The sequence below is a fragment of the Camelus bactrianus genome, chromosome 25 (assembly GCF_048773025.1).
Source record: "Camelus bactrianus isolate YW-2024 breed Bactrian camel chromosome 25, ASM4877302v1, whole genome shotgun sequence".
Taxonomy (NCBI): Eukaryota; Metazoa; Chordata; class Mammalia; order Artiodactyla; family Camelidae; genus Camelus; species Camelus bactrianus.
In genome coordinates this window covers 38,561,327-38,584,182 of record NC_133563.1, presented here as the reverse complement: position 1 = coordinate 38,584,182, position 22,856 = coordinate 38,561,327, and the positions used below count along the sequence as shown (strand labels likewise).

General features: G+C 63.9%; 2 protein-coding genes across 3 annotated transcripts; one reads left to right on the top strand and one right to left on the bottom strand.

Moving 5' to 3' along the window:
• Positions 1-90: 90 nt before the first annotated feature.
• Positions 91-22,816, top strand: BOP1 (BOP1 ribosomal biogenesis factor). 2 transcript variants are annotated; one of them, XM_074352773.1, is made up of 16 exons: positions 91-250; positions 1,760-1,939; positions 9,378-9,458; positions 19,977-20,131; positions 20,209-20,326; positions 20,405-20,506; positions 20,588-20,800; positions 20,874-21,035; positions 21,115-21,195; positions 21,267-21,336; positions 21,419-21,551; positions 21,638-21,818; positions 21,901-22,189; positions 22,269-22,353; positions 22,438-22,545; positions 22,616-22,816. In XM_074352773.1, the coding sequence occupies exons 1-16, from the start codon at positions 134-136 to the stop codon at positions 22,767-22,769; spliced, it is 2,229 nt and encodes a 742-aa protein (XP_074208874.1). In that variant the 5' UTR covers positions 91-133; the 3' UTR covers positions 22,770-22,816. The 2 variants fall into 2 exon arrangements, with proteins under 2 accessions (XP_074208874.1, XP_074208875.1); XM_074352774.1 differs by lacking the exons at positions 91-250; positions 1,760-1,939 and adding an exon at positions 6,005-6,131.
• On the bottom strand, positions 16,443-18,442 carry SCX (scleraxis bHLH transcription factor). Its single transcript, XM_074352904.1, has 2 exons — positions 17,746-18,442; positions 16,443-16,823 (listed from the first exon to the last, which is right to left on the bottom strand). Exons 1-2 carry the CDS (start codon positions 18,325-18,327, stop codon positions 16,785-16,787), a joined length of 621 nt encoding a protein of 206 aa, XP_074209005.1. The 5' UTR covers positions 18,328-18,442; the 3' UTR covers positions 16,443-16,784.
• Positions 22,817-22,856: the final 40 nt, after the last annotated feature.

The window sequence follows — 22,856 nt, the reverse complement described above, 5'->3', positions numbered from 1 at the left end:
CCAGCCCGCGTCCCCACGGCGCGCGCGCGCTGGCCCCGCCCATCGCCCTCTGACCCCACCGGCCCCCGCCCCCAGGCTCACGCGGTCGCGTCGCTGCCGGAAGTGGCGGCGCGAGTCGGGACCTGCCGGGAGCATGGCGGGGGCGCGAGGCGCGGGGCTCGGGCCGGCGGCGGCGGCGGCGGCGGCGGCGGCGGAGGAGCGGCCCGAGAAGCAGCCGCTGGAGTCGGAAACGGAGCCGGAGCGGGAGAAGGTGACCGCGGGCTGCGCGGAGCGGGAGCGGACGGGGCGGCGGGGCTGGGCGGCGAAGCGGGCCGCACGTGGCGGCCCCTCGGCCCGCTTGCCCCGGGGAGTCCGCCCAGCGGGCGACGGGCCTGGGAACGCGAGCAGGTGTCGCCTGCCCTCGTCTGGCCGTGGCCTTGTGGGGCGTCCGAGGCAGGGGGCACCCCCTGCGCAGGGGTGGGCGGAGTGGGGCTGGGCGGTTCTGCGGGTTCGAAGAACGCCTGAGCAGGAGCGAAGTAGGAGGGAGAGCTGGCGTCCCGTGCCGCAGCCTCCCTGACACTTTGAAATACGCATCCTATCGCCAAAGAGACTTGAGCTTGCAGTAATTACTTGCATATTTATACGTTGCTAGTATGTCAGGTACGTTGTAGAAGAGACTGCGAGAATAAGAAAGCGTGCATGCAACCCAGTGCCTGCTTGCATTGGATACATCGTTTTAACTGGATTCATGGCCATTCATTCCTGTTGTCCAGCTGAACACTATTTGGGTTGTGGGAGTATCATTAGATCTCGGTGGTAAGAAAACATAGAAGGCATGTCCGTCAGGTCTCTGTCAGGGGAACTCCGAGTGGCCGTGTGGCCGGGCTGCCCCTTCACCCGTGACGAGCCCTCGCGCTGCTTCCCCGCCAGCGGCAGCTTTGGGCATCGGCTTGGCTGCTTCCACTACTTGGCTCTGTACCCGTCAGCAGCCCTTTGAGTTTGTGCCCAAATCATTTATGCCATTTTTACTTGCTATTGTAATTGTGTAGCCAGCTAAGTAGTGTAGATAGTGTGTATCAGAGGGCCAACTTGAGGGCCTGAGGGCCGTGGAATAACTAGTAAGTGCAGGCGAGAGACTTACAAGCTCTGGAAAAACAGTGAAACCTAGGATTCTGCATTTAAATAAATGCTTGCTCAAGTCTACAACTTCTTGTTCCGCTTCCAGAAGGCAACGCCTGGCCCACCCACTGTGCCTTGTGTCCTGTAAATTAGAGATGGCCGGGTGTCTGGTCTGCAGAGCTCTGCTCAGAGGCAGCTCTGGTCCTACCCCATGAGGGGGTGACCAAGTACCCTTACTTTTAAGTAAAGCTTGGGTTGTTTTTATGTCTCTTCAACCAACCGTTACAACTTCCTCATCAACTGTCGGTCCCAGTCTGGTTGGATGTGAAGTCTCCTCTTCAGGTGGGAGAGGCCGCTTGGGTTGTGGTCCTCTGCTGGCCTCACGTCCTGCCTTAGTGCCCTCGTGGCCCTGGGGCTGTGAGTGCCAGGGTGGAGCATGGAGGGTGGGCAGCCGGTGTTGGTGATGTGAAGAGCCCTTCCCTTGGGATACACTGCGAATTAAATGTCTATTCAAGGGCAGGTGTCCAGTGTGGTCTGCAGAGGTGGATGGTGAGGGAGGCCTGGGTTGGGTGGATGGTTTTGGTGGAGGTCGGGGCCTGAGGCTATGGCCTTGGAGGCTGACCACACAGATCCATGGGCCATCAGCACGTGTTCCTTGCAGCCCTCTCTTCTTAGTGCTCCTGCTCCCAGCCTTGGGCACGGCAGCGATTCTGGCCTCTCTGACAGCGAGGAGAGTGTGTTCTCAGGCCTGGAAGATTCTGGCAGTGACACAAGTGAGGAGGAAGACGGGGCCAGCAGTGGTGAGCAGCACAGCAGGACGGAGAAGACCACTGGGCAGCAGGTAGGTGAGCGAAGAGCCTCAAGGGGTCTCCCCCCTGGATGACAGTGGCCAGGAAGGTGCCGGCCAGGCTCTCTGGGGGGGCTCCCCACACTGCTTTCTCCTGTTACCCCAAGGCCTTCTTCCTTCCTCCAGTGCAGCAGGGGCTTGTAGAGCACTGTTTGGAGCTGAGGTGCTCGGAGTTCTAGGGCACCTGTTTTCAGCCACAGTTGTGTGCTCCGTTTGTAGGAACCCTGAAAGTCTGCATGCCACCACCCCCAGGTGCTTCTGATGTCACCTCTCCTGGGACTCAGGCCACTTTGCTAGGCTGGGCCATAGGTGGGGTTTCCTAGGGGCAAAGCCTGAGGTGAGGATCTGTGTGCAGGGCTGCCTGGCGGGACCTATGTGTGGGAGCTCTGCTGCACCCAGCCTGACCTGGGGTGCAGGAGCCCAGATCCCCCACCCGAGGCTTTGCCTTCATACCTGTTGCTGTGATGGTGGGGAAAGGCACACCCTACTCTTGTCATAAGTGAGAAAAATGACAGAAAATCTTGATTTGGCTAAAATACATTTGTTACTTAGAACATTCTAGAAACAAGCTTATAACTATTTATGCTTTCTGTGGCCCTGATGTTCTGGAAGTTAGAACCTTGATGGAAACCAAAAGCCATGCTCGTTTGATCTGTTTCCTAGGAAGAAAAGATTTAAAATCAGATTTAAACCGTCCGCCTGTTCAAGCTTTAGTTGTGAGGCTGGTGCACAGAGGAGATGGTGCCTCCTTGCCCGTGGTTTGTCGGATCATGAGCAGCTAGATTTTACCTTCTGTTAACTTTTTAAAACCCTGAAATGTGCCCTCCTTGGCAAAAAATTAAATCTTCTAGCTACACTGTTCAGTGAAGAGTGGAGGCTCTCGTTCGCTGTCTTTGCTCCAGACGGCGACCACAGCTAGTAGTTAAATGGTCTTGCTGTATCTTCTTCCCTCTTTTAAAATTAAGGATCTGTATATTTAAGTATTTACATTTTTTTTTTAGGAAAATATATTTACCTTTATGAATAGAGTTTTATTTTTTTACCGAGGTGCTGGGAATCGAACCTAGGCTGCCTGCCAAGCACGCACTCTACCACTGAGCTGTACCCTCCCCACTGTGAACAAAGTTTCAGAAATAGTTTTTAAAAATTAAACAATTCCTTTAATAAAAAAGATTTTTACTTTAAATGCTCCAAACTAGGTAATGTGTACGGGTATCTCGAGAGGCTGTCTGGTGGAGTCCTGTGAGAGGGGCTCTTGCCCTGGTGTGCCCACGTTCTGGCCCCTCTGAGCCATGGAGCTGTGTGCTCGTCTGAGGACAGAGCCATGCCGCCATCCGGGGTCTGCTCCCAGATTGCTCAGCGGGGACGGAAACTGCAGCTCAGGAGCGCGTAAATGTCCACGTTCTCCAGAGGCTGGGGAGCAATCCTTGCCCTTTACCCTTTACCCTCGGCCCTTGTGGGTGCTGTTTGAGCCCTCGGTCTGGTGAAGTCCACGCAGGCTACTTGGGGGGCCGGGGTGAGGCTGCTGTAGATCTGCCGTCCCCCTCACCAACCAAGCCTGCGGCCCCCGCTCCTGTGCTGTGTTGCAGCAGCTTTGCATCCTCATGCCGTCTTGGCTCCCACCGGGCTCTGGGCCCATCCCCGTCTCCCGTGGGTTGTCCTGGAGCCCCGCCAGCCCTGGCTCTGGGCTCCGCCTGCTCCGCTGGAACCTGCTTGGCTTGGGCGCTCTCGTCTCTGGGTTTTTTGTGCTGTAGCTGAAGGTGCAGCCAGCCCCGGTTGGAGTGTTTTCTTCTAATGCATGGTCCTCAGGACTGGGTGTGGGTTCCTTCAGGCCAAGAGAATGAATGGAAGGGGTGGGGGTGCTCTCAACTCCTGGGGAGGCCCCCCCCACCCCCCTTCCACCCGGTCCTCAGAAGCCATCCGCACTCTCTGCCCGGTTGGGCTGCTTACTCTCCCGTCTCCTGGTCACACCTGCTCCTCTGGTGGTCTGAGCTCCACTTCCACCCGGGACGCAGGCCAGTTGCTGCTTCCTGTGTACCCCCCGTGTCCCCGTGAGCATGCCCACGTGACATGGCCAGGAGTGGCCCCGTGACAGCCCTGCCAGGTTCTGCATGAAGGGCCCCTGGGGTAGCCTGTCCCTTCCTCCTCCTGAAGCCCAGGGCTGGGTGCCTGCAGAACCTTCCTACCATGTTGGGGGTGCTTTCTCTGGATCCAGGCCCTCCCGAGGGTCTGCTGACCCACCTTCACTTGTCACAGCCAGTGGGTTGTCACATGTCACACCAGGAAGGCTTCTACCCAAGGTGTTCCTGCAGCTGGGGGTGGATCCTCAATCCAAGACCCCTGCCCTGGCCAGCTTCTCGAGGTGGCATCTCCGCCCACCTTGGCTTTAGGATTCCGTGCCAGTGGTGACACTCCAGCTTCTGCCTGCCTCTCTGCCCAGTGTCTCGGCTCTAATGGAAGCCCCCAGTGTTCTGTGGCACTGGCCCTGGCCCTGGCCATGGCCAATGGTGTGGTTTTGCAAGTAACCTATGGTCTTAGGTGAGCTGCTTTGCCAGTAAAAGTGACGTTTGTCTGGGGACCCCTGAAGAACGAGATGAGTTTTGTGACGAGAGAACAGCCTTCCTGCTCTGCCCCCACCCCTGCTGTTGCCTTGCCGAGCTTGGTTCTGACCAGGGCTGCTGACAGCTGCTGTGCTTTGCCCGTTTCTGCTCACTTCTCTTCCGCTGTGTGCTCCTGGCTGTCACCTAGCCAGCTCCAGTCACTGTTTCCTCCACATTCTGTTGGCAGGACGTGTTCCCTATAACTTGTCTCGGGGCTTCAGCGATTTCCTGCTGAGGATGGGTGGACAGCCACTCCCTCTGTGTCCCCTCTGCTTTGTGTGTCTGCAGAGCATCCACCTTGGTGCTGGGGCACACGCTTGTGTGGTGTCAGGGACACCCATGCTGAGGCACAGGCCGCAGGGAGAGGGCCCAGCTGTGGGTGTGCCTCCCGGGGCCTTTCTGCCTGGAGCAGGTCATGCCCTGCCTAGATGCACTGATCACACCACAGCGGTGGCAAGTGCTTACGTAGGGGTAGCTAGCTGGTTTGGTTTTTTTTCTCCTCTGGTTGTCCCGTGGTGGTGAGGGCCGTGATTCTGTGGCATCCAGGTATGTGTGCCACAGGCCATCCCGACAGCTGGGGACAGTGCAGGAGGCACTCCCTGGATGGGGACCCCTCTCATGGCCAGGTGGCCGCTTGTGCCTTCCTCCAAGACCTCACCAGGTCTCTGCCTTCCTTTTCCACCTAGAAGACCACGGGGAGCGGCCCGGCTGCCAGGGGTCCCTGCCGGATGGGAGTGTGCCCTACTTCGGCGCCAGGCCACCCTGGGCATTGCTGTGTGGTGTGCTCCTCCCTCTCACTGTCCGCTTCTTCTTGGGTCCTGGCAGATGGTTTATATGTGTCCTCCGTCTCCCTCCCTTGGTTTAAGGGAGGTGTGGGATTAGGTGCTACCCAGAGCCTCACCGGGTTACTGGAGGGCACCCAGGAGGTCTCCTGCTCCTGTGCCAGGAGACCCTTCCCCATCCCGGGGGGTTCTTCCCAGGCTGTCCTCTGCGCATCTAAGCTGGTGAGCATCCTCTCTGCTGCTGCTCCTCCGAGGGCAGGGCTCCACGGGGGTCCGCTCCGCTCCCCTCCACGTGGGCTGGAGACCCTGGACGTTGGCCTCGTCACCCTGGACGTTGGCCTCATCTGGGCTTGGGGCTCTCTGCCCACCTTGGCCTGTGTCCCCACCTGCCCCCTGCTTGCCTTGGGCTTGGCTTGTGACTGAGGAGGAAATGCCCTCAACCTCCCGCCCCCCAGATGGGTCCGGAAGGTCCTCGTAGGGGAGGAGCTGCTGCACCTTTACCCAGCAGCGGGTGTCCTCACCTGGGCCCGCACACAAGTTGAGTCGGGAAGCTCAGGTCATTGTGGTGTTGGGCTGGGCTGAGGTCCCCAGACTGGGGAGCCGGTTGCTGTGTTCTGTTTGTGTCAGTATCTGTTGCTCTGTGACAGGACAGCCTGAAACAGGAGTTTACAGCAACGAGCACGCAGTCATCTCCCCGTCTCAGTCAGGATGGCAGCAGGCGGCTGCAGGGCCTGGAGAGTTGTGCCTGGGGACGGGGACTGGGAGCTGGCTGGGATGCTTCCAAGCTCCTCATGTGGCGCTCGGGTGAGGAAGAATTGGGTGTGTTTGGGGGGCTGGTAAGCAGGGGGCAGTGGGGACTGGGACACCGGCCTAGGAAGGTGGGTCCAGGTGCTGGTGTCTCCTCCACCTTCCCCCTTGGAGAGGTTCCGTCTCAGGGCCCAGCTGTTTGCAGTGAGGCCCCAGGGCTCCAGCCTGCTTGCCGCTTGTGGCTTTGCCTGTGTATCTAGTTTACGTGTGGTTTGGGGGCTTCTTCATGCTCCTGCTGTGATGATCTCACCTTCCCGGGTCGGCTTCCCTTGGCCTCCACTTTCTTAGCTCCCACTCCTGTCTCCAGCCTCCTCTCCAGGTCCCCTCAGGACTGCCAGCCCTGTCCCTCATCCCTGCCCTTCAGTGCCTTGTTGACCTGAGTCCCTGTCCACCAGGCCAGTCCCCGGTTTCCCAGGGCACACCGTCCAGCCCCTGCCCCCCACACTTCTGACAGTGTGCCTGTGCGCCTGCCTGGCTGGGGAACCCTCTGCCCGCTGGCTGTGCCCTAGTCACCAAAGGAGCTGGAGTGGAGGCCCTGGCGGGTGCTCCCCAGAAGCAGGTACCTGCTCCACAGTGCCCTCGGCCACATTCCTGCTCCCCGGCTCTTCCACATCCACCGCCCACCTCTGCTCTCCATGCACCACCCGCACCCTCCTGTCTCTACCCTCAGGCAAGGAGAACCCCTTGGGCCTCCCACCCCTAGGCACGCCTGCCCTGCTCTGTTCTTGCCAGGTCCCTGTGCTCCAGTGTCCGCGGACGTGGTCTCTTGTCCACATCCTAGCATCCTGCCCACAGCGCAGCGAAGGGCTTTCAGGGGGCTCTCCCGGTCCCACAGGGAGGTGTCTCGCATGCTCCGCCCCCTCTTGGTCACTCATCTTGGGTGGATTCAGGTGCTTGAAGCCCCTTTCTTCCCTTTTGTGCTTGTTTAGATCCATTTTTTCCTGCTTTTCCTGTTTGGTTTGGTCTTATGTTTTGTTTTGTATTTTGTTTTCTTTTTTTGTGTAACAGTTGCCAGTTTCACTAGTTGTCTGTTTGCCACGTTCAAGAATGTGATGAAAACCTAGTTAAGGACGCCTGATGTGCAAACAGCATTTATGTAAAAAGAGCCCTGCCTGTACTGCTTTCTCCTGGCACTTACTGCAGACCCCTGAGCAGGAGTAGCCCACCTGGGTCTCGGTGTGGCTCTGGCAGTGGTGGTGGGCCCCCAGGAGATTCCTGTCCAGACTCCCTTGGTCGCCTGGTCTGGGCCGCTTGCCCACAGAGACCCCCTCCCTTCTGGTCCCGCTCGTGACCCCTGAGCTGTCCATGTGGGCACTTCTGTGGGCACCCACACCTTAGGGAGGGTGCTGGCAGCCTGTGTGCTGTGTGGATTTGGGCAGACCGCCCCGCCTGGTGTCTGTGCCTGAGATGCTGACAGCTGAGGCTGGGCCCTGTGACCAACAGGAGAGGGTGGTGGTGGGCGAGGGTTTTGAAGAAAAGGCCTGATGCCAACTATAGCGCTATGTCTTACGACTTTGAAGGCGTGGGGTTTGCTAGGTCTGCCTGAACACTGAGCCCATGGCTGGTTTGGTCTGGGGAGCTGGGCTGCGCCCCCATCGCTGCTGCCCTCTGGTGGCCACCGTTTGCCCTCTGGAGTAAGGATGTGGCTCCTCCGAGCCCCAGCATCCTAGGGAGGGTTAGATGTCCATCTCTTTTGCACAGGCACTCACAGCCCCGCTGCTGGGTGTCCCCTCCCCTCCCCTCGCCGAGAGCTAGTCTGTGTCTGGCTCCCTGTGAGGCCCTGGGGCTGTCTGCACCCAGCAGGGGTCGATGTGGGGCAGGCAGAGCACCAGAGGATGAGCTGCTGGCCTATCCTCTCCTGCCAGGGCTCAGGATCCCAGCCTGTGGCCCGGGTGGCGTGGGGCTCCCAGGGTTCAGTGCTGGTGGGGAGTGCCGGGCTGGCTGGCGGGAGGCAGCGTGGAGCGCTGTGGCCAGCCCTGTGGACCTGGCTGCAGTGATGGCCCGTCGGCCATGACCTGGTATCGGGGCTGGTTGAGGAGATGGACAGACTACCCCGCCTGGGGTCCCGCCAGCCCAGCGCCTGGGGCAGGTGTGTCTGTTGGTTGCTGCGGTGGGCAGGGATGGGAGGAGAGCTGTGGGCCCCAGGCAGAGGCCGGAGTCTGGGGCTTCCTTGCACACCCCCAGGCAGGGTTGGCCCACTTTCAGCGGGTGGGGCTCCTGCAGCGCTCAGAGGGGGAGCAAGGGGCGGGGGGGATGTGGAAACTGAATCCCGCCTTGTTCCTGGCCTGGAAAAAAACTTACTCTCCCAGCCTCCTCCTGCTGAGGGAAGAGCAGGCGAGAGGAGGAGCGGCCCTGCGCGCCGTTGGCTCCTGCCTGCCCAGGGGCGCGGGGCTCTGGTGGGGGCGCTTGTGCTCAGGGGCTTCTGCTCCTGACGCTTAACTGCCCCCAGGGGTGAGACGGGGCTGCTTTCCCATCAGTCCTTGTTCCGGTACACCCGATCCCTCCACCCTCTAGGGGAGAATCTGTTTTCCAGGTTGGGGTGTGAGTGCCCAGGGGCACCCACTCACTGGCCTAGTGGGTGGGGTCAGCCTGGGGTCGTGTCCTCCCGGCATTCTGAGGGCATGGGGACCTCTCTGGGCCCTTGGCCGTCTGGGCCGAATGTGGCTTCCTCAGGGCGAGGGACTTGCCCTAGGAGTGCCCAGTGTGGGCCTCACCCGGGCCTGCCACCCCGGCTGGGGCCCTTCTGACAATGGCCGACAGCAAGTGCCATGGCCCTTCCCTGGGTGGGCCAGCCAGGTGTGGGCGACCCCCCCCCCCCTTTTCCTGCTGCCACCGAGAGCCGCCCCTGCCTTGCCCCCCTGACCCTGGGCTGGCTCGGGCCAGCAGAGCCTTTGGGCCGGGAGCCCTGAAGCCGGTTTTTTCGTTAAGGGATGAGGGGGTGGCTGAGTGCTCCTTTTCCAGGTGTCAGCCCCTCCCTGGGGTCCTCTGCTTGAGTTTGGATATTGGGATGGGTCCATCTCTTGACAGAGAACCCTGGGTGGGGCCCCCGAGAGGCCCGCTTAGACCTGGGGTGTCCCCAGTCTCATTCTGAGGCTGGGATCAGGTTGGAGCTGCTCAGAGATTGGGGTGTGGGAACCTAGGCCCCTGTGTCAGCAGGAAGGGTGGGGGCCCTGGGTCTGCCACCTGCCTCAGGTCATAGGGCTTAAGTGTCCTGACTTAATCGTGCTCCCCTTTCCTTTACAGGTGGGGACCCCTTCCCCAAGGACAGAGGAGGCGAGCATGCCTGTCAAGGATGAGTATGCAGAAGACAGTTCGGATGAAGAGGTAGGGCTAGGGGTGGGGCCTCCCCGGGTGGGCTGCGCTGCCCTGGGCAGGGGGGAGTCAGGCCACAGCGAGGCCTGAGTGGGCGTCCTGGCCTCGGGCCCCATTCCCGGTCTGGAAGAGTAATTTCGGGGTCGGGGACACATGAGTGCAGGACTGTGTGTGTCATCGCCGGGGAGGGGAGGGCGTGGGTGCAGTGCAGTCGCCCCTGTGCCCTGGTCCCGGCCCTGTGCCGTGGACCTGGGTGTTTGGAGGGGCGGCTGACAGACAGTGGGGTCCCTGGCGGGCTCGATGAGGTCTTTGTTTATGCTCTGGTGGATGTAAACAGGCGTAGGGAAGATTGCCCCCCCCCCAGCGGGCCTGTGCTTATCCCTGGGGGTGGGAGTGGGGTGGCAGACCCGGGTGATGCCCACACTGGACACTGAAGGCAGGGGACAGGTGGTCCCTGCTGCTCTGCCCCGTTGTCTCTGGCATCCCGAGGCAGGGCCCACGTGGCCCTCAATGAATCTGGCCGCCCCTCCCAGGTCTGTAGTCTTCCCCTCCCCGGGGATCACGATGTCGGGCTCTGGGTGCTCATCCTGGCCACGGGCCCTGCCTGTTGGTTCTGGGAGGCTGGGAGCCGAGGTGCTGAGCTGGAAGTGGCTGTGGTGCTTGCCTGCCTGCCCCTCCCCGTGTATCGTGGCCGTTGGGCATGGCTGCGACCCCTGTGCCTGCTGCCCTGGGGTGAGCCCCCAGGTGTGCACCTCCTTGGGTTAGGAGGTGCTGCAGGGACTGTGGTCCCCGTCCCTCGGCAGCTCTTCCCACTGCTTGTCAGGGGCTGTCCCCGGCCGGGGAAGACACGCGCCCCCTCCCCTTCACGCCTCCACCCCCATCCTCCGCTCTCTTGGCAGCGGCTGTAGGAGCCTTGGCTGCCCGCCCGATCCGGTCTCTGTGCGTTCAGAGAACAGAGACAAAACAAAATAAATTGGTTTCCTGGCCGGAGCAGCGGGCGCACTCGGTGAAGGGGGGCCAGCACAGCGCAGCTCCCTGCCTGTCTCCCCCCATCCCAGGGGCTCTGGCTGTCGGCAGCCACATCCTGTCGGCTACTTTTTTATATTTGGTATTTTGAGAAATCGATGATGATTGTAAATGGAGTGCAGAGGCCGGGGGAGGGGCTTCGGCCTGCCCACAGGGAGGCGCTCCTGGCCTGGCCTGTCCTGGAGCCGCCGCGGGGGCTGCGGGGGCTGGGGGGCCGCTTCCTCCGGCGATGACTATCCCATATGTTGGCCTGAGTGACAGGAGGGAGCCGCGAAGCCCGCCTGTCCTCTGCTTCTGCCAGCACAGCCGGCCGGCGGCTCGAGGGGGCGGCAGAGCTCAGCTTTCGGGGGCCAGGCCAGGCCTGACAGATGCTCTCCTCCCTGAGATGTGCGTGTTCCTGGAGGGCCCGCGTCTCCCCCATGGTTGTAGCTGCACGTCTGCAGTCTGCAAAGCGGGGTTGGCTTCAGCGAAGAGGTCTGGGAGGCTGGAGTGGCGAGCGGTCCCATCGGGGGCCCAAGGTGTCCGAGAGCACGAGCGGAGTGCAGGGGCCTCCACCCCCACCCCCTTGGGCTGTGCCGTGGTTGGTTGGCACCTGTGAGGGGCGACAGTCTGTGAATATTGCTGATGTCAGGCAGCCCCTTCTCCCTGTACCATCCTTGTTGGTGGCCAGTGGTGCCAGGACGCCACTCAGGCTCTGGTTGGCCCCTGCAGCAGGCAGCGGGGTCCTGACGAGGTGTGCTCCTGGGGGGAACCTGAGGTGTGGCAGGGCCTTCTGGACTCCTCTTCCCCAGGCCTCGTCTTGCCCACTCCTGGGCCTGGATTTGAGGCCTGGGCTGGAGGACACTGAAGAGTGTCTAGGCCTTCTGACTGCTGGCCTCTTCTGGGCCTGGGTTTGGGGATCCCCCCACCCCAGGCGCTGACCAGTGAGGGACATTGCCCCTTCACGGGAGAGCCTGAGTCTTGTTTCCACACCTTCCCCCCCACCCACGTACACCTTCCCTCAGACTAACATCCCAAGCTGCACCGGGGCTGCAGCCCCCTGCAGGGTGTGTTGCCAGGCCTGGGGGCTCCTGGCCGCTGTGGTTGGGGGAACCCTGAGGCACAGGCTGTGCCCCCTGCTCCCTCAGGTCCACCTCACCCCTCTCCCACAGACGTGATCTCATCCAGTCGCCAGGACCCTGGGGAGGCTGGGCGGGGTGGGGGTGTGCGGCCTTCGCCTCCCAGCCCCTCTTTGTTTCAAGCTGGTGGGAGAAACTGAGGCCGGTGGCTGAGGTGCAGCGTGGTCAGGGTTGGGGGTTGGGGCTGCAGAGGCTGCAGGGAGCCTTCTCCCTTGGCTGGCCCGGCCCCTCCTCCCATGGGCCTACAATGGGACAGCGGTTCCCCTAGACCTCCCAGGGGTCGGGTCGGGGGCGGGGCTTCAGCCCGGTAGGCGCCGCCCCCCTCCAGCCGCCCTCCCGCGGGACAACCGGCCTGTCTGCGTCCAGAGCCCGCGATCCCCTCTGCTCTCTCGCCAAACGCCGTTAATGGCTTCTCCCAGCTACTGAACCGGCAGCTGCCTCCAGCGCTGGAGGCCTCGGCTCCTCCCGGGGCGCCGCCCCCGCCCCGGCCGCCCGCCCGATCGAAGCGCTTGCGTCGCTGCTGGCAGCGGGAGCCGGCAGCTCAGGTTTCCGAGCTGTTGTGGGGAGCGTGTGTCTCGGCCTGCAGACCGCCCCGGCCTCCCTGGCGGCCTTCCACCCCCGCTGCCGGGCTCTGACAGCCCCGGCCGGCTTGGTCCCTTCCCACCAGTAGACCAGCCCACTTCGCTGGGGAGGGGCACCAGATCCCAATGTGGCTGTGGCCTGGCAGGTGGCTGGAACCTCAGGGTGCTCCTGGGGGCCTTAGCCCAGGCACCGTCTCTGAGCCAGGCCCACTGTTTGGGTGGGGGTGGGGGGGGTGCCCTCTTCCTGCCAGCACCTTCCCCACCCTGTATCCCGTTTTCCCAGCTGGGAGACAGGGTTCCCCTGGGGAGGGCAGAGCAGGAGTCCCTGAGGAGAAGCTGTGGTGGAAGTAGCTGCACCTGCGAGGGGCTGAGGGAGCAGAGCGAGGGCCTGGGGCTGGGCGGCAGCAGCAGCAGCAGGTGAAGTGGGGCTCTTTAAGAGCCACGTCTTCCTTCTTGCTGGGGTGGTGGGTGGTGGAAGCCCTGGCCTGCTGGGTGTCCACGTGGAGCCAGTTTCCTTCAAAGCAGGAGTCCAGGTGGGCAGGTGGGTGGGAGGGAGGACGTGGGGACAGGGGCCTCCTGATAAAGGAGGGCTTTGCTCTGGAGCTGGAGGTGTAGCCTGTGGAGCTCAGAGCTGGAAGGGCAAGCTTGTGGAGGGCCAGTTCTGTAGGAAAGGTGGTTGAGGGGGCTGGCTGCAGAGCAGGGCCTGCACGTGTCCCAGGCCAGGGCTGTCTTGCTAGGGACAGTGGTCACAGGCAGGGGCTGGCCGTGTGTGGGCGGTGCTTGTGGTTGAGGGTGAGTCCTCCAGAAGGAGTGCTCAGAGGTGGTTGGGACTGGCTCTGGGGCAGGTGTGGAGCCCCGGGACCCAGGCCAGTGTGAAGCAGCTTTGTGGGGTTCAGAATGGGCGAGTGCCCACCTCCGGCACTCCCGAAGTTTCTAGAAGCCCCTGTCTTCAGGAAGCCAAGATTTGGGTGCCCCACATGGGAATGCCCATTGGGCCCTGGTCAGCCCCAGGAGAGGGGCAGGTGGGTGGTGGTCTTGCGTGTCTGAGGACCCAGAAGCGTGGACCCCTTAGTGGGGTGGGCTTGGAGGGGCTCTGCGCCCACACCCATCTGAGGGCTCAGGCCGGCAGCGCTGTCTTGAGGATGGACAGGCAGAGGTGGGAGTGTCTAGGTTGGCCTGTGCAGGGGTGCCTTACTACCTGAGTAAAGCAGAAGCGGCAGTCTGATGGAGGGGATTTGGGAAGGAGGCTCCTAGTTTCCCGCCTGGCCCAGCTGCCTGCAGCCAGTGGGCTCTGCTTCTGGCCCCCTTCCCTGCGGGGGTCCCCTTAGTGGGCTCTAGTGCTGGGGGCAGGAAGAGGCCTTGTAGGACCTGGCTTTCCCCTCTTTGGTCTGTCAACCAGGACTCATCCTACTGAGGTGAGTGGGTTCCACTGCAGCAGGTGGGCCTGGGGCACACAGCCTGGCCTCCTCCAGCCTACATGGGCGACCTGATGAAGACTAAACCCCGCGGAGGAGCCAGGAGGAGAGATGGAGGCGCAGGAAGGCCGAGGGGCGCTCCGAGACAGGCGGGAGCTTCGTGCAGGGGGAGTGGAGGGAACACTGCCGGCATTGTAATCGGAGAGGGGCAAGGGAAGGAGAGAGACCGAGCGAGGGCGGCTGACCCCGCGCTCCCGGGGGACAGGTGGGAGAGGCAGAACGAGGAGAGAGTGAAGGATTCCAGAGGTGGGCCGGCTTCCTCTCTCGCAGACAGACACGGGAGGGAGGTGGGCAGCGGGCCAGCACCGTACCTGCAGTTCCAATCTGCGGTCCTGACAGCTGCAGCCACTTTGGGGAGGGGGAGGGGAGGGGAGGGGGGCTCATCGAGAGCGGAAAAGTCCCAGCCGACACATCAGCCGGTTGCGCCTGTGTCCGGTGCAGTCTGGGGGGTGGGGGACCCCTGCCGGCCTCACCCCAAGGCTTGTCCTTGGGGTCCAGTGGCCCCGCAGGAGAGCGCAGGCTAGGGGGCTGTCTGCGCCCCAGCCTGGGCTCCACGCTGCCTGACCCGGAGGGTCAGCGGGCGCTCGCCCCCGCGGGGTCACATGTGCTTCCTGGCAGCCCACAGGTGCTGAGCAGGGTGGGGGCAGGCTGGCCTGCGGGTGCAGGCGGCCTGGTGATGAATCATGTGGTGCCGCCAGCAGCTCATTCCCCAGGCTGGGGACAGGGAGCTGACAGCCCAGCTGATCCTGGCTTTTCCAGCCCAGCTTGGCCCACAGAGGCGGCTGCTGCCCCCTCCTTCCCAGCTGCCTCAGTGGGGCACACACACAGGGAGTCCGGGGTCTGTCACTTGGCCCCAGCCTTGGTGGAGGGAGAGGCCAGCCTCCCGGGAAGGAGGCGGGGGCTGTGGTGGACAGGGAGCACCTGCCACCCCCGGCCCAGTGGCTGGCTGTGAGTTGCCCAGCGGACGCGCGTGGGGCCGCAGGGGCTGGGGCCGGCCCGCCACCCCAAGTCTGGTTTGAATTTCTGGAGCAGTGGAGGGTGACGGAGTGCTCCTCCCCCACTCCTCCCTCCCTCTCCTGCTGGCTGGCGGGCCAGGCCCTCGGCTGCTACCGGTGCAGCGCAGGGAGCGACCGGGCCCACTGCCCAGGTCTGAGGCCAGCCAAGCTGCAGCCGCTGTTGGAGTCCCAGGCCCAGCAGCCGAGGGCTTGGTCCACGTGCACTGTGCCAGGACCTGCTGGCCCCTGGGGACCATCCCAGCGGCCTGTCCTCTCCCATTGACTTCCCACCTCCACGGCACCTTCTACCCATCCTCCCCTCCTGCACCAGGCTCCGAGGGTCCCTGTCACCCATGTCCCTCCAGCCTCCAACTTGTCTGTCCTTGTGCTCCGAGGGGTGCCCCCCAGGCCTTCCTTGGTGCTTGGTTTTCCCCCACTGTCTGTCCAACACCAGCCTGGTGCCTCTGTGACTGTGAGGTGTGTCCACCTGACTATCCGCCGTCTTGGGGAGGGTTGCACACCCAGGCCTAGGCATGGAGATGTGAGGCCAGTGAACAGCAAGTGGGCCTCGGACCCTCCTGAGGGTGGAGCAGGGAGGCAGACCTGGAGACCCTGAGGGACACCCTGCTGCCCCCATGCCCCTCCTGGGTCCTTGCTGCCCAGGAGGGCAAGGGGCCCTTTCTCAGCCTGGGGTCAGACCCCGCCTGGGTCCTGGTTCTCTGGGCAGGCGGCCGGAGAGGTGGGGGTTCTGCCGTGACCGAGCATGCCCTCTCCTCCCTCCTTCTGGCCAGCTGGAGGCTCCTGAAGGATTAAGGGGAGGAAATTTGGGGTTGGGTTTCTCTCTGAGTAGAACCTGCCGTTGTGACTTTTTATCCTGTTATATTTCTATCAGGTTGGACACAGCTCCCCTCTAGCCCTTAATGGCTCTGGCTTTGAGAATTTCCTCCAAAATTACATGACTGCTTCCTGCTTTTCGGGTCCCTGGAGCCCATCTGTTCAGAGGAGGCGGATGGCTCTAGCCCTGCCCTGTGGGGGGCCCATGTGGGCCTCGGCACCTGGCCTCTCCCGGGGGCCCAGGAGGGCATGGTCAGTGGGGGCCCTGGGCCTGCGCTGCGGGCTGGGAGGCCCAGGGCTGGCACCTGGCATCCCCGGCTGTGCTCTGGCCATCCGGAAGTAGGCTGCTGGCAGGGGGCACACAGAGCCGCCCCAACTTTCTTCTCTGTTGTGCCCATAGAACTCACACCACTAAACTGTAATTGTCACCTGCAGGATTTTAATGGTCAGCCAGCTGTGCACAGTTCATGGAGAGGCCTGAATTGCCCTCCTCATGGGCAGGTGGGGCCTTTGGGGGAGGTGAGTGGGGGCAGTGGTGCGCAGCCAGGGGTCCTCCTGGTGTAAGCAGTGCTGTGAGGGCCGATGGTAGGGCTGGGGGCAGAGGCCTGGGGCCTCTCCTCTCATAGCTCATAGGGGCAGGAGTGGGCCTTGGGGTGGGCCCCCAGGGGTACACATGGCAGCGGCCATCTGGTCCACACCCTCAGGCCTGTCCAGACTTCCAGACCTGGGAACTCGCTCTGCCAGACAGTGGCCCTCGCTTACCCTCCTAGCATGTCCACTTCTCGGGGCTCTGTGGGTAGGGGCCGAGGGCACCTGAACACCTGGCAGGAGGTACAGGGAGGGGTGGCCCTGAGCCCTGGGAAGTGGGGGCCTTACCCAAGAACTGGGTGCCTCAGGCCCAGGGAGGACGGGTTGTGAAAAGAGAATAGCCCTGAGGGTGGAAGTGTGGGCTTGGGCTGCGGCTCAGTATAGATTTGGAACCGTTCAAGAGAACAGTGTGCATCCGTGTTTGAAAGATACTGTTTTTTTTTTTTTTTAATTATACAAAATTTCCAGACTTTATATTATCATATCAAAGACACAAGATGCCAGCACATAGTGACCAGAAGAAAGCCGGGAGGAAGCCAGCACGGAAAGTTCCAGTGGGCCTGGGCCAGTGCTGGGGCCAGCTCCGAGTCCTGCTGCCTGTCTGTCCATCCGCCCCCCTCATAGCAGGGGGTGGGGCTGGCCAGGGGGGCGCCCTCGGGGAGGCCTGTGCCCGAGTCAGGTCCATGGGGGCTCTCCGTGGACGGCCCAGCGGCATCCGCCTCTAGCTCCGAATCGCCGACTTTCTGTCTCGGTCCTTGCTCTGCAGAGGGGAGGGCGGTGTCAGGGCCTGGGCAGAGACCCAGTGCCAGCCTGCACCTTTGGCTTCCCACTGGGTGCTGTCTCGGGTGGTGGGAGCCGAAAGCCCCCCTCCGTGCTCACCCCAGCTTCCCTGTGCAGTCTGGGGAGGAGAGTACACTGCTGCACAGCCGAAATTGTAAAATTAAATTTCCCAGATGTTCAGGCCCCAGGAGCTCGGCGTGCTGTCTGGAGAGGAAATGGGGATTGGGGAAAGCCGCGCCGTATTTTCTCCCTGCTCACCCTGCTTTTCCGGTGCCACCAAGCACAGCAGGAGCTGTAAATCACAGCCAGCCAGCATCTCCCGCAGCGTGGCCTTCTCCCAGCCCCCAGGTCTCCTGCCAGCCTCCTTCCTTTGGGTCCCACAGCTGCACTGACTGGGCAGCCCCAGAGGCAGGAAGGCAGGTGCCCCATAAGCCTTAGGCCAGTGGCAGGAGATGTGGCAGAGCAAATGGACCCCAGAGGCGTCTCCTTACTGCTCTGAGTCCCCTTCCCATGGGGGCATGGTGGGTGGCCCCAGTTGCTCGATCCAGCCTTGATCGGGTCCCCTAGCTTTTTCAAGGTTGGTGCCCACCCTGCCTTGGTCTCTTCCCCCATCTGGCCCTAGGTAGTCCTCTCTGGTCCCTGTGGGAGCCCTTGTCCAAGGGACTCTTGGGGAGAAGGCCCAGCCCTGCCAACTCCCGCTGAGTCCTCTGTGTGCTCCTCCCTCCCTGGGCCCAGGCTGACTGGGGTTACAGGTGCTGCTGGGGGACTCTGCCTGTCTCTGGTCCGATTCCCTCGCCTGGCAGGTGTGGGATGCCCAGCAGGTGTGGGCTGCAGGGTTGATTTGCAGGTTGGGTGCACCACATGGCCTCCCTTTCTGTGGATGCCCCACCACCGACACTCACCAACTTTCTCTGGTTGCTGAGGCAGAAGGTGCAGATCTGTTTGGGCTGGGCGTTCTCGCCATCGCGGGCGGGTGGCGGCGGGGGCGGGGGCGGGGGCGGGGGGCTGCCGGCGCGCGCTGCGTGGAAGAAGGCGGGCCCCGAGTGGCACGGCTGCCCGTCGCCGCAGGCCTCGCCCACCAGCAGCACGTTGCCCAGGTGGGAGATGTAGCTGGAGGCCAGGCGCAGGGTCTCGATCTTGGAGAGCTTGCGGTCGGCCGGCTCGGTGGGGATGAGCGTGCGCAGCGCCGTGAAGGCTGTGTTCACGCTGTTGGTGCGGTCCCGCTCGCGCGCGTTCGCCGTGTGCCGCTGCCGGGGCTCGCGGCCCGGCCGCCCCCCGGCCCCCGGGCCGCCGCCGCCCCCCGCCCGCCGGCCCCCGGCCCGTCTCCGGGCACCCTGGAGGCCGCAGCGCGCCGCGTGCACGCGACAGGGCTTCTCGTCGGAGCCTGAGCTCTCGCTGCCACGGTCCTCGTCCTCCGACAGCGGGCTCACCTCGGGGTACAGGTATCGGCCGGGTGGCGCCGAGCGCAGCATGGCGAAGGACATGGGGCCGGCGGCCGCCGTCAGCTCCGCCGCGCGCAGCGCATGCCGCCGCCGGCCGCCCGGGCCAGGGAGGCGCGGGTCTGGGGCTCCCGCGGTGGCGGCTGCGGCGCCGCGCGCACGTGTGCGTCCGGGCTGGAGCGGGGCCGCGGGCCGGGCCTTTATAGCGGCGGCGGCCCCTCCCCCGCGCTGGCCCGCCCTTCTCCCCGCCTCCCCGCCCCTGGAGGCCGCTTGGAGCAGGGGCCCTCTGTCCCTCTGCCTTCTCGCGCGGTGGTGAAGGGGCCAGGAGCATCTCGCTGTCTTTGAGGGGCGTGGGCGAAGTGGGAGCCCCTTTCTGGGTGGTACCGGGGCTGTGTGGCCTCCTCTCCTCCCTCTCGGCGGGGGACAGGCGGGTCAAGCAGGACCCATGACCCAGGCCTTCTTGCTTGGCATGACCGAGTTCAGCCAGCTGCCCTGGCCCCAGCGCCTGGCCACACCCTGTCTGTCTCTCCCGTGTACACTTGGGCCTTCTGTGCCAGGACGAGGGGGCCCCAGAGGAGCACTGAGGGGCTGGAGCTCAGCCCCATCCCCCCGTGGCCACTCCCCACAGGTTTGTGCGCGGGGTCTCCTGGTGGCACAGCTTGTCTGTCTTGCACCTGCCCTCTTCCAGCATCAGGTGCACCGTCCAGGTCTGGCCCAGGCTGTATGTACTCTCTTCGCTGGCTCCTGCCTGCGCTCCTACTTTGGAGAACCCCACCCTTCGTTCCCCTGCTGAGTGCTCCTGAGGGATTTCTTTTTGAGCCACTGTCCCCCGAACCCTGGTCTGTTCAATTCAGGGATGGCTGTGTAGCGGTTCGCCCCCTTGCAGAGAAGGAAGGGCATTCCTAGCAGCGGGCAGGGGCACCTGAGGGATGGTCAAGCTGGGAGGACCTAAGTCGGCCAGTTAGGGGGTGGGCAGGTGTGGAGGGGCCAGCCCGGGGGCCTTTCCTGCTGCAAGAAGGGGGAACACAGGCTCCCAGCTGTGTTGTCTCCTCTGGGCCCCTCCCGCTGTGGCTACTGTTGCAGGAAGCGGCCGCCTGGGCAGCAGCCTGTGTGCTGGGTGGAGGGAGGGTGGTGGCTGGCAGGGGCCTAGACCAGGAATGTGTGTCCAGGAATGTGGCTGCTCTGCCCGCTGAGTGTGGGGTGGGGGACAGGGCTGGAGGCCTGGGGTGGGGGGTCCCTGAACGCTTGCAGGTCACACACGGTGGCTTCTGCCTCTGCTTGGAGTGGGATGGTGGGGTCTTGCCCGAGTCCCTCCCTGTGGCTACCCACTTTTGCCTAAGGCCCCCGCCAGGGGAGGGAGCCCACGGGCGATGAGGTCACCCTTGCCTGTGGCTGCCCAGAGCCCTGGCCAAGGAATCCAGGGGGGAGGCTCTGGGGCTGGCACCACTTCAGTGGAAAATGTGAAGGTGCAGCTCTGGCGCCTCTGAGGGTCGGGGGGAGGCGGGGGTGCAGTGCCGGCCGCCATGCCACGTCCCACCCCAGGGAGAAGGCGTGAGTCAGGGTGCCTGGGTGCTGCCCTGGCTGGTCCCTCTACTTTCACCTCTCCCCCTTCTCGTCTGTACCTTCTGGGGGGCTTGGAGGGAGGGGCGGGCACAGTGGGTGTCCGGTGCTGAAATGCTGGCCTACTGCCCCAGGACATCCGAAACACAGTGGGCAACGTGCCCTTGGAGTGGTATGATGACTTCCCCCACGTGGGCTACGACCTGGATGGCAGGCGCATCTATAAGCCCCTGCGTTCCCAGGACGAGCTGGACCAGTTTCTGGACAAAATGGACAACCCTGACTACTGGTAAGTGGGCGTGGGGTGGGGCCCGTCGGGGGGGTGGGGCGGGGAGCATGGACATGGCTCTGACAGGCAGCCCCCAGGCGCACGGTGCAGGACCGGACGACGGGTCACGGCATGAGGCTGACGGACGAGCAGGTGGCCCTGGTGCGGCGACTGCAGAGGGGCCAGTTTGGGGACGTGAGCTTCGATCCATATGAGGTAGGTGGCAGTAGCCAGCCCAGGGTTCTGGGGGTGCCCTCAGGGCCCTGGCCCACACGCTTCTGCTCATTCCCCCAGCCGGCTGTGGACTTCTTCAGTGGGGACCTCATGATCCACCCAGTGACCAACCGGCCTGCAGACAAGCGCAGCTTTATCCCATCCCTGGTGGAGAAGGAGAAGGTGGGTGCCGTGCTGCCCTCCAGATATGGACCCCCACCCCTGCCCTCACCTGCCCACCAGCCCTGACCCCCATCTGTGCAGGTCTCCCGAATGGTGCACGCCATCAAGATGGGCTGGATCCAGCCTCGCCGGCCCCGGGACCACACCCCAAGCTTCTACGACCTGTGGGCCCAGGAGGACCCCAATGCCGTGCTGGGGCGCCACAAGATGCATGTGCCAGCTCCCAAGCTGGCCCTGCCCGGCCACGCAGAGTCCTACAACCCACCTCCCGAGTACCTGCCCAGCGAGGAGGAGGTGGGCCTGGTGCCGGGAGGGGTCTGGGCCCTGGCTCTTGGCCCTGGCTCCCTGCTCACCCCTGCCTCCACAGCGCCTGGCCTGGGAACAGCAGGAGCCCGATGAGAGAAAACTCGGCTTCCTTCCACGCAGCTTCCCAAGCCTGCGGGCTGTGCCTGCCTACGGCCGCTTCATCCAGGAGCGCTTTGAGCGCTGCCTGGACCTCTACCTGTGCCCGCGGCAGCGCAAGATGAGAGTATGGGGGATGGCGGGGCTCCTGGGGGGTGGGGGGTGGGGGTGGGCACAGGTGGCCAACCCATGCTCTCCTGTGACAGGTGAACGTGGACCCCGAAGAACTCATCCCCAAACTGCCACGGCCACGGGACCTGCAGCCATTCCCCACGTGCCAGGCCCTGGTAAGCTGATGGAGTGGCTGGGGGTACCCCTCCCCCAAAAAGTCCATCTCCTCACTGCTCCTTCTCTGCAGGTCTATAGGGGCCACAGCGACCTCGTCCGCTGCCTGAGCGTCTCCCCGGGTGGCCAGTGGTTGGCATCAGGTGGGCCTGAGGTAGGGGCAGCCCCACCGTGGGGGGCCATGCTGGGGGGGCCAGGCTCTGAGGGGCCGTCTGCTGTGTCCAGGTTCAGATGATGGCTCAGTGCGGCTCTGGGAGGTGGCCACTGCCCGCTGCATGAGGACTGTACCCGTGGGGGCTGTGGTGAGGAGTGTTGCCTGGAACCCCCAGCCTACCACTTGCCTGGTGGCCGTGGCTGTGTGAGTGGGAGGCCCGGGGATGCCTGGGGTGGTGGGGGGCAGGCCAGCACCTGAGGGGCTGCGTCTAGCTCTGGCTCTGGTTGCAGCGAGGATGCGGTGCTGCTGCTGAACCCGGCCCTGGGGGACCGCCTGGCGGTGGGCAGCACGGACCAGCTACTGAGCGCCTTCACCCAGCCCCAGGAGCCCGCAGCGCAGCCCGCGCGCTGGCTCGAAGCCTCAGAGGAGGAGCGGCGGGTGGGCCTGCGGCTGCGCATCTGCCACGGCCAGGTGTGGGGGCCGTGGGGGCCATGGGGGCCGGCGGGTGGGCAGGTGGGGAGGGTGCTGCTCAGCCAGCCTTGCCTTCCCGCAGCCGGTGACACAGGTGACCTGGCACGGGCGTGGGGACTACATGGCTGTGGTGCTGGCTGCTCCGGGCCACACCCAGGTGCTGATCCACCAGCTGAGCCGGCGCCGCAGCCAGAGCCCCTTCCGCCGCAGCCACGGCCAAGTGCAGCGCGTGGCCTTCCACCCCGGGCGGCCCTTTCTGCTTGTGGCCTCCCAGCGCAGCATCCGCCTGTACCACCTGCTGCGCCAGGAGCTCACCAAGAAGCTGATGCCCAACTGCAAGTGGGTGTCCAGCCTAGCGGTGCACCCGGCAGGTGAGGGGCTGCTGGGGGCGGGGCTGGCCTGACAGGTGAGGGGGTGCCGCCAGGTCTCCAGCACCGTGTCTGCCCCCAGGTGACAACGTCATCTGCGGCAGCTACGACAGCAAGCTGGTGTGGTTTGATCTGGATCTCTCCACCAAGCCATACAGAGTGCTGAGGTGAGGCGCGGGCGCGGGAGGATGCCCCCCACCGCCACTCCTCTCCCCATGCCTGGCCTTAACCTGGCCCCCGCCCCCCCCCAGGCACCACAAGAAGGCCCTGCGGGCTGTGGCCTTCCACCCCCGGTACCCGCTCTTTGCATCTGGCTCTGACGACGGCAGTGTCATCGTCTGCCACGGGCGGGTGTACAGGTGAGTTCCCCCCCCGCCCCGCCCCCGCAGGCACCATCTGGACTTGCACTGAGCCTCTCCCTCCCCACAGTGACCTGCTGCAGAACCCGCTGCTGGTTCCCGTGAAGGTGCTGAAGGGACACTCGACGACCCGGGACCTGGGCGTGCTGGACGTGGCCTTCCACCCCACCCAGCCCTGGGTCTTCTCCTCAGGGGCTGACGGCATTATCTGCCTCTTCACCTAGGCAGCCCTGCTTCCCGTGACCCTTAATAGAGGCGTTTCTCCATGTGGCGTGGCCTTCTGGAGTGGGTTTACTGGAGGGGGAGGGGCG

Bases quoted from the DNA above. Each gene is read 5' to 3' on its own strand.
- BOP1 (XM_074352773.1), top strand. From the start codon at position 134: ATGGCGGGGGCGCGAGGCGCGGGGCTCGGGCCGGCGGCGGCGGCGGCG. The intron at 9,459-19,976 runs GTAGGGCTAGGG...CTACTGCCCCAG, and splicing joins AAGACAGTTCGGATGAAGAG to GACATCCGAAACACAGTGGG. The intron at 22,354-22,437 runs GTGAGGCGCGGG...GCCCCCCCCCAG, and splicing joins AAGCCATACAGAGTGCTGAG to GCACCACAAGAAGGCCCTGC.
- SCX (XM_074352904.1), bottom strand. From the start codon at position 18,327: ATGTCCTTCGCCATGCTGCGCTCGGCGCCACCCGGCCGATACCTGTAC. The intron at 16,824-17,745 runs GTGAGTGTCGGT...TCCCCTCTGCAG, and splicing joins TCAGCAACCAGAGAAAGTTG to AGCAAGGACCGAGACAGAAA.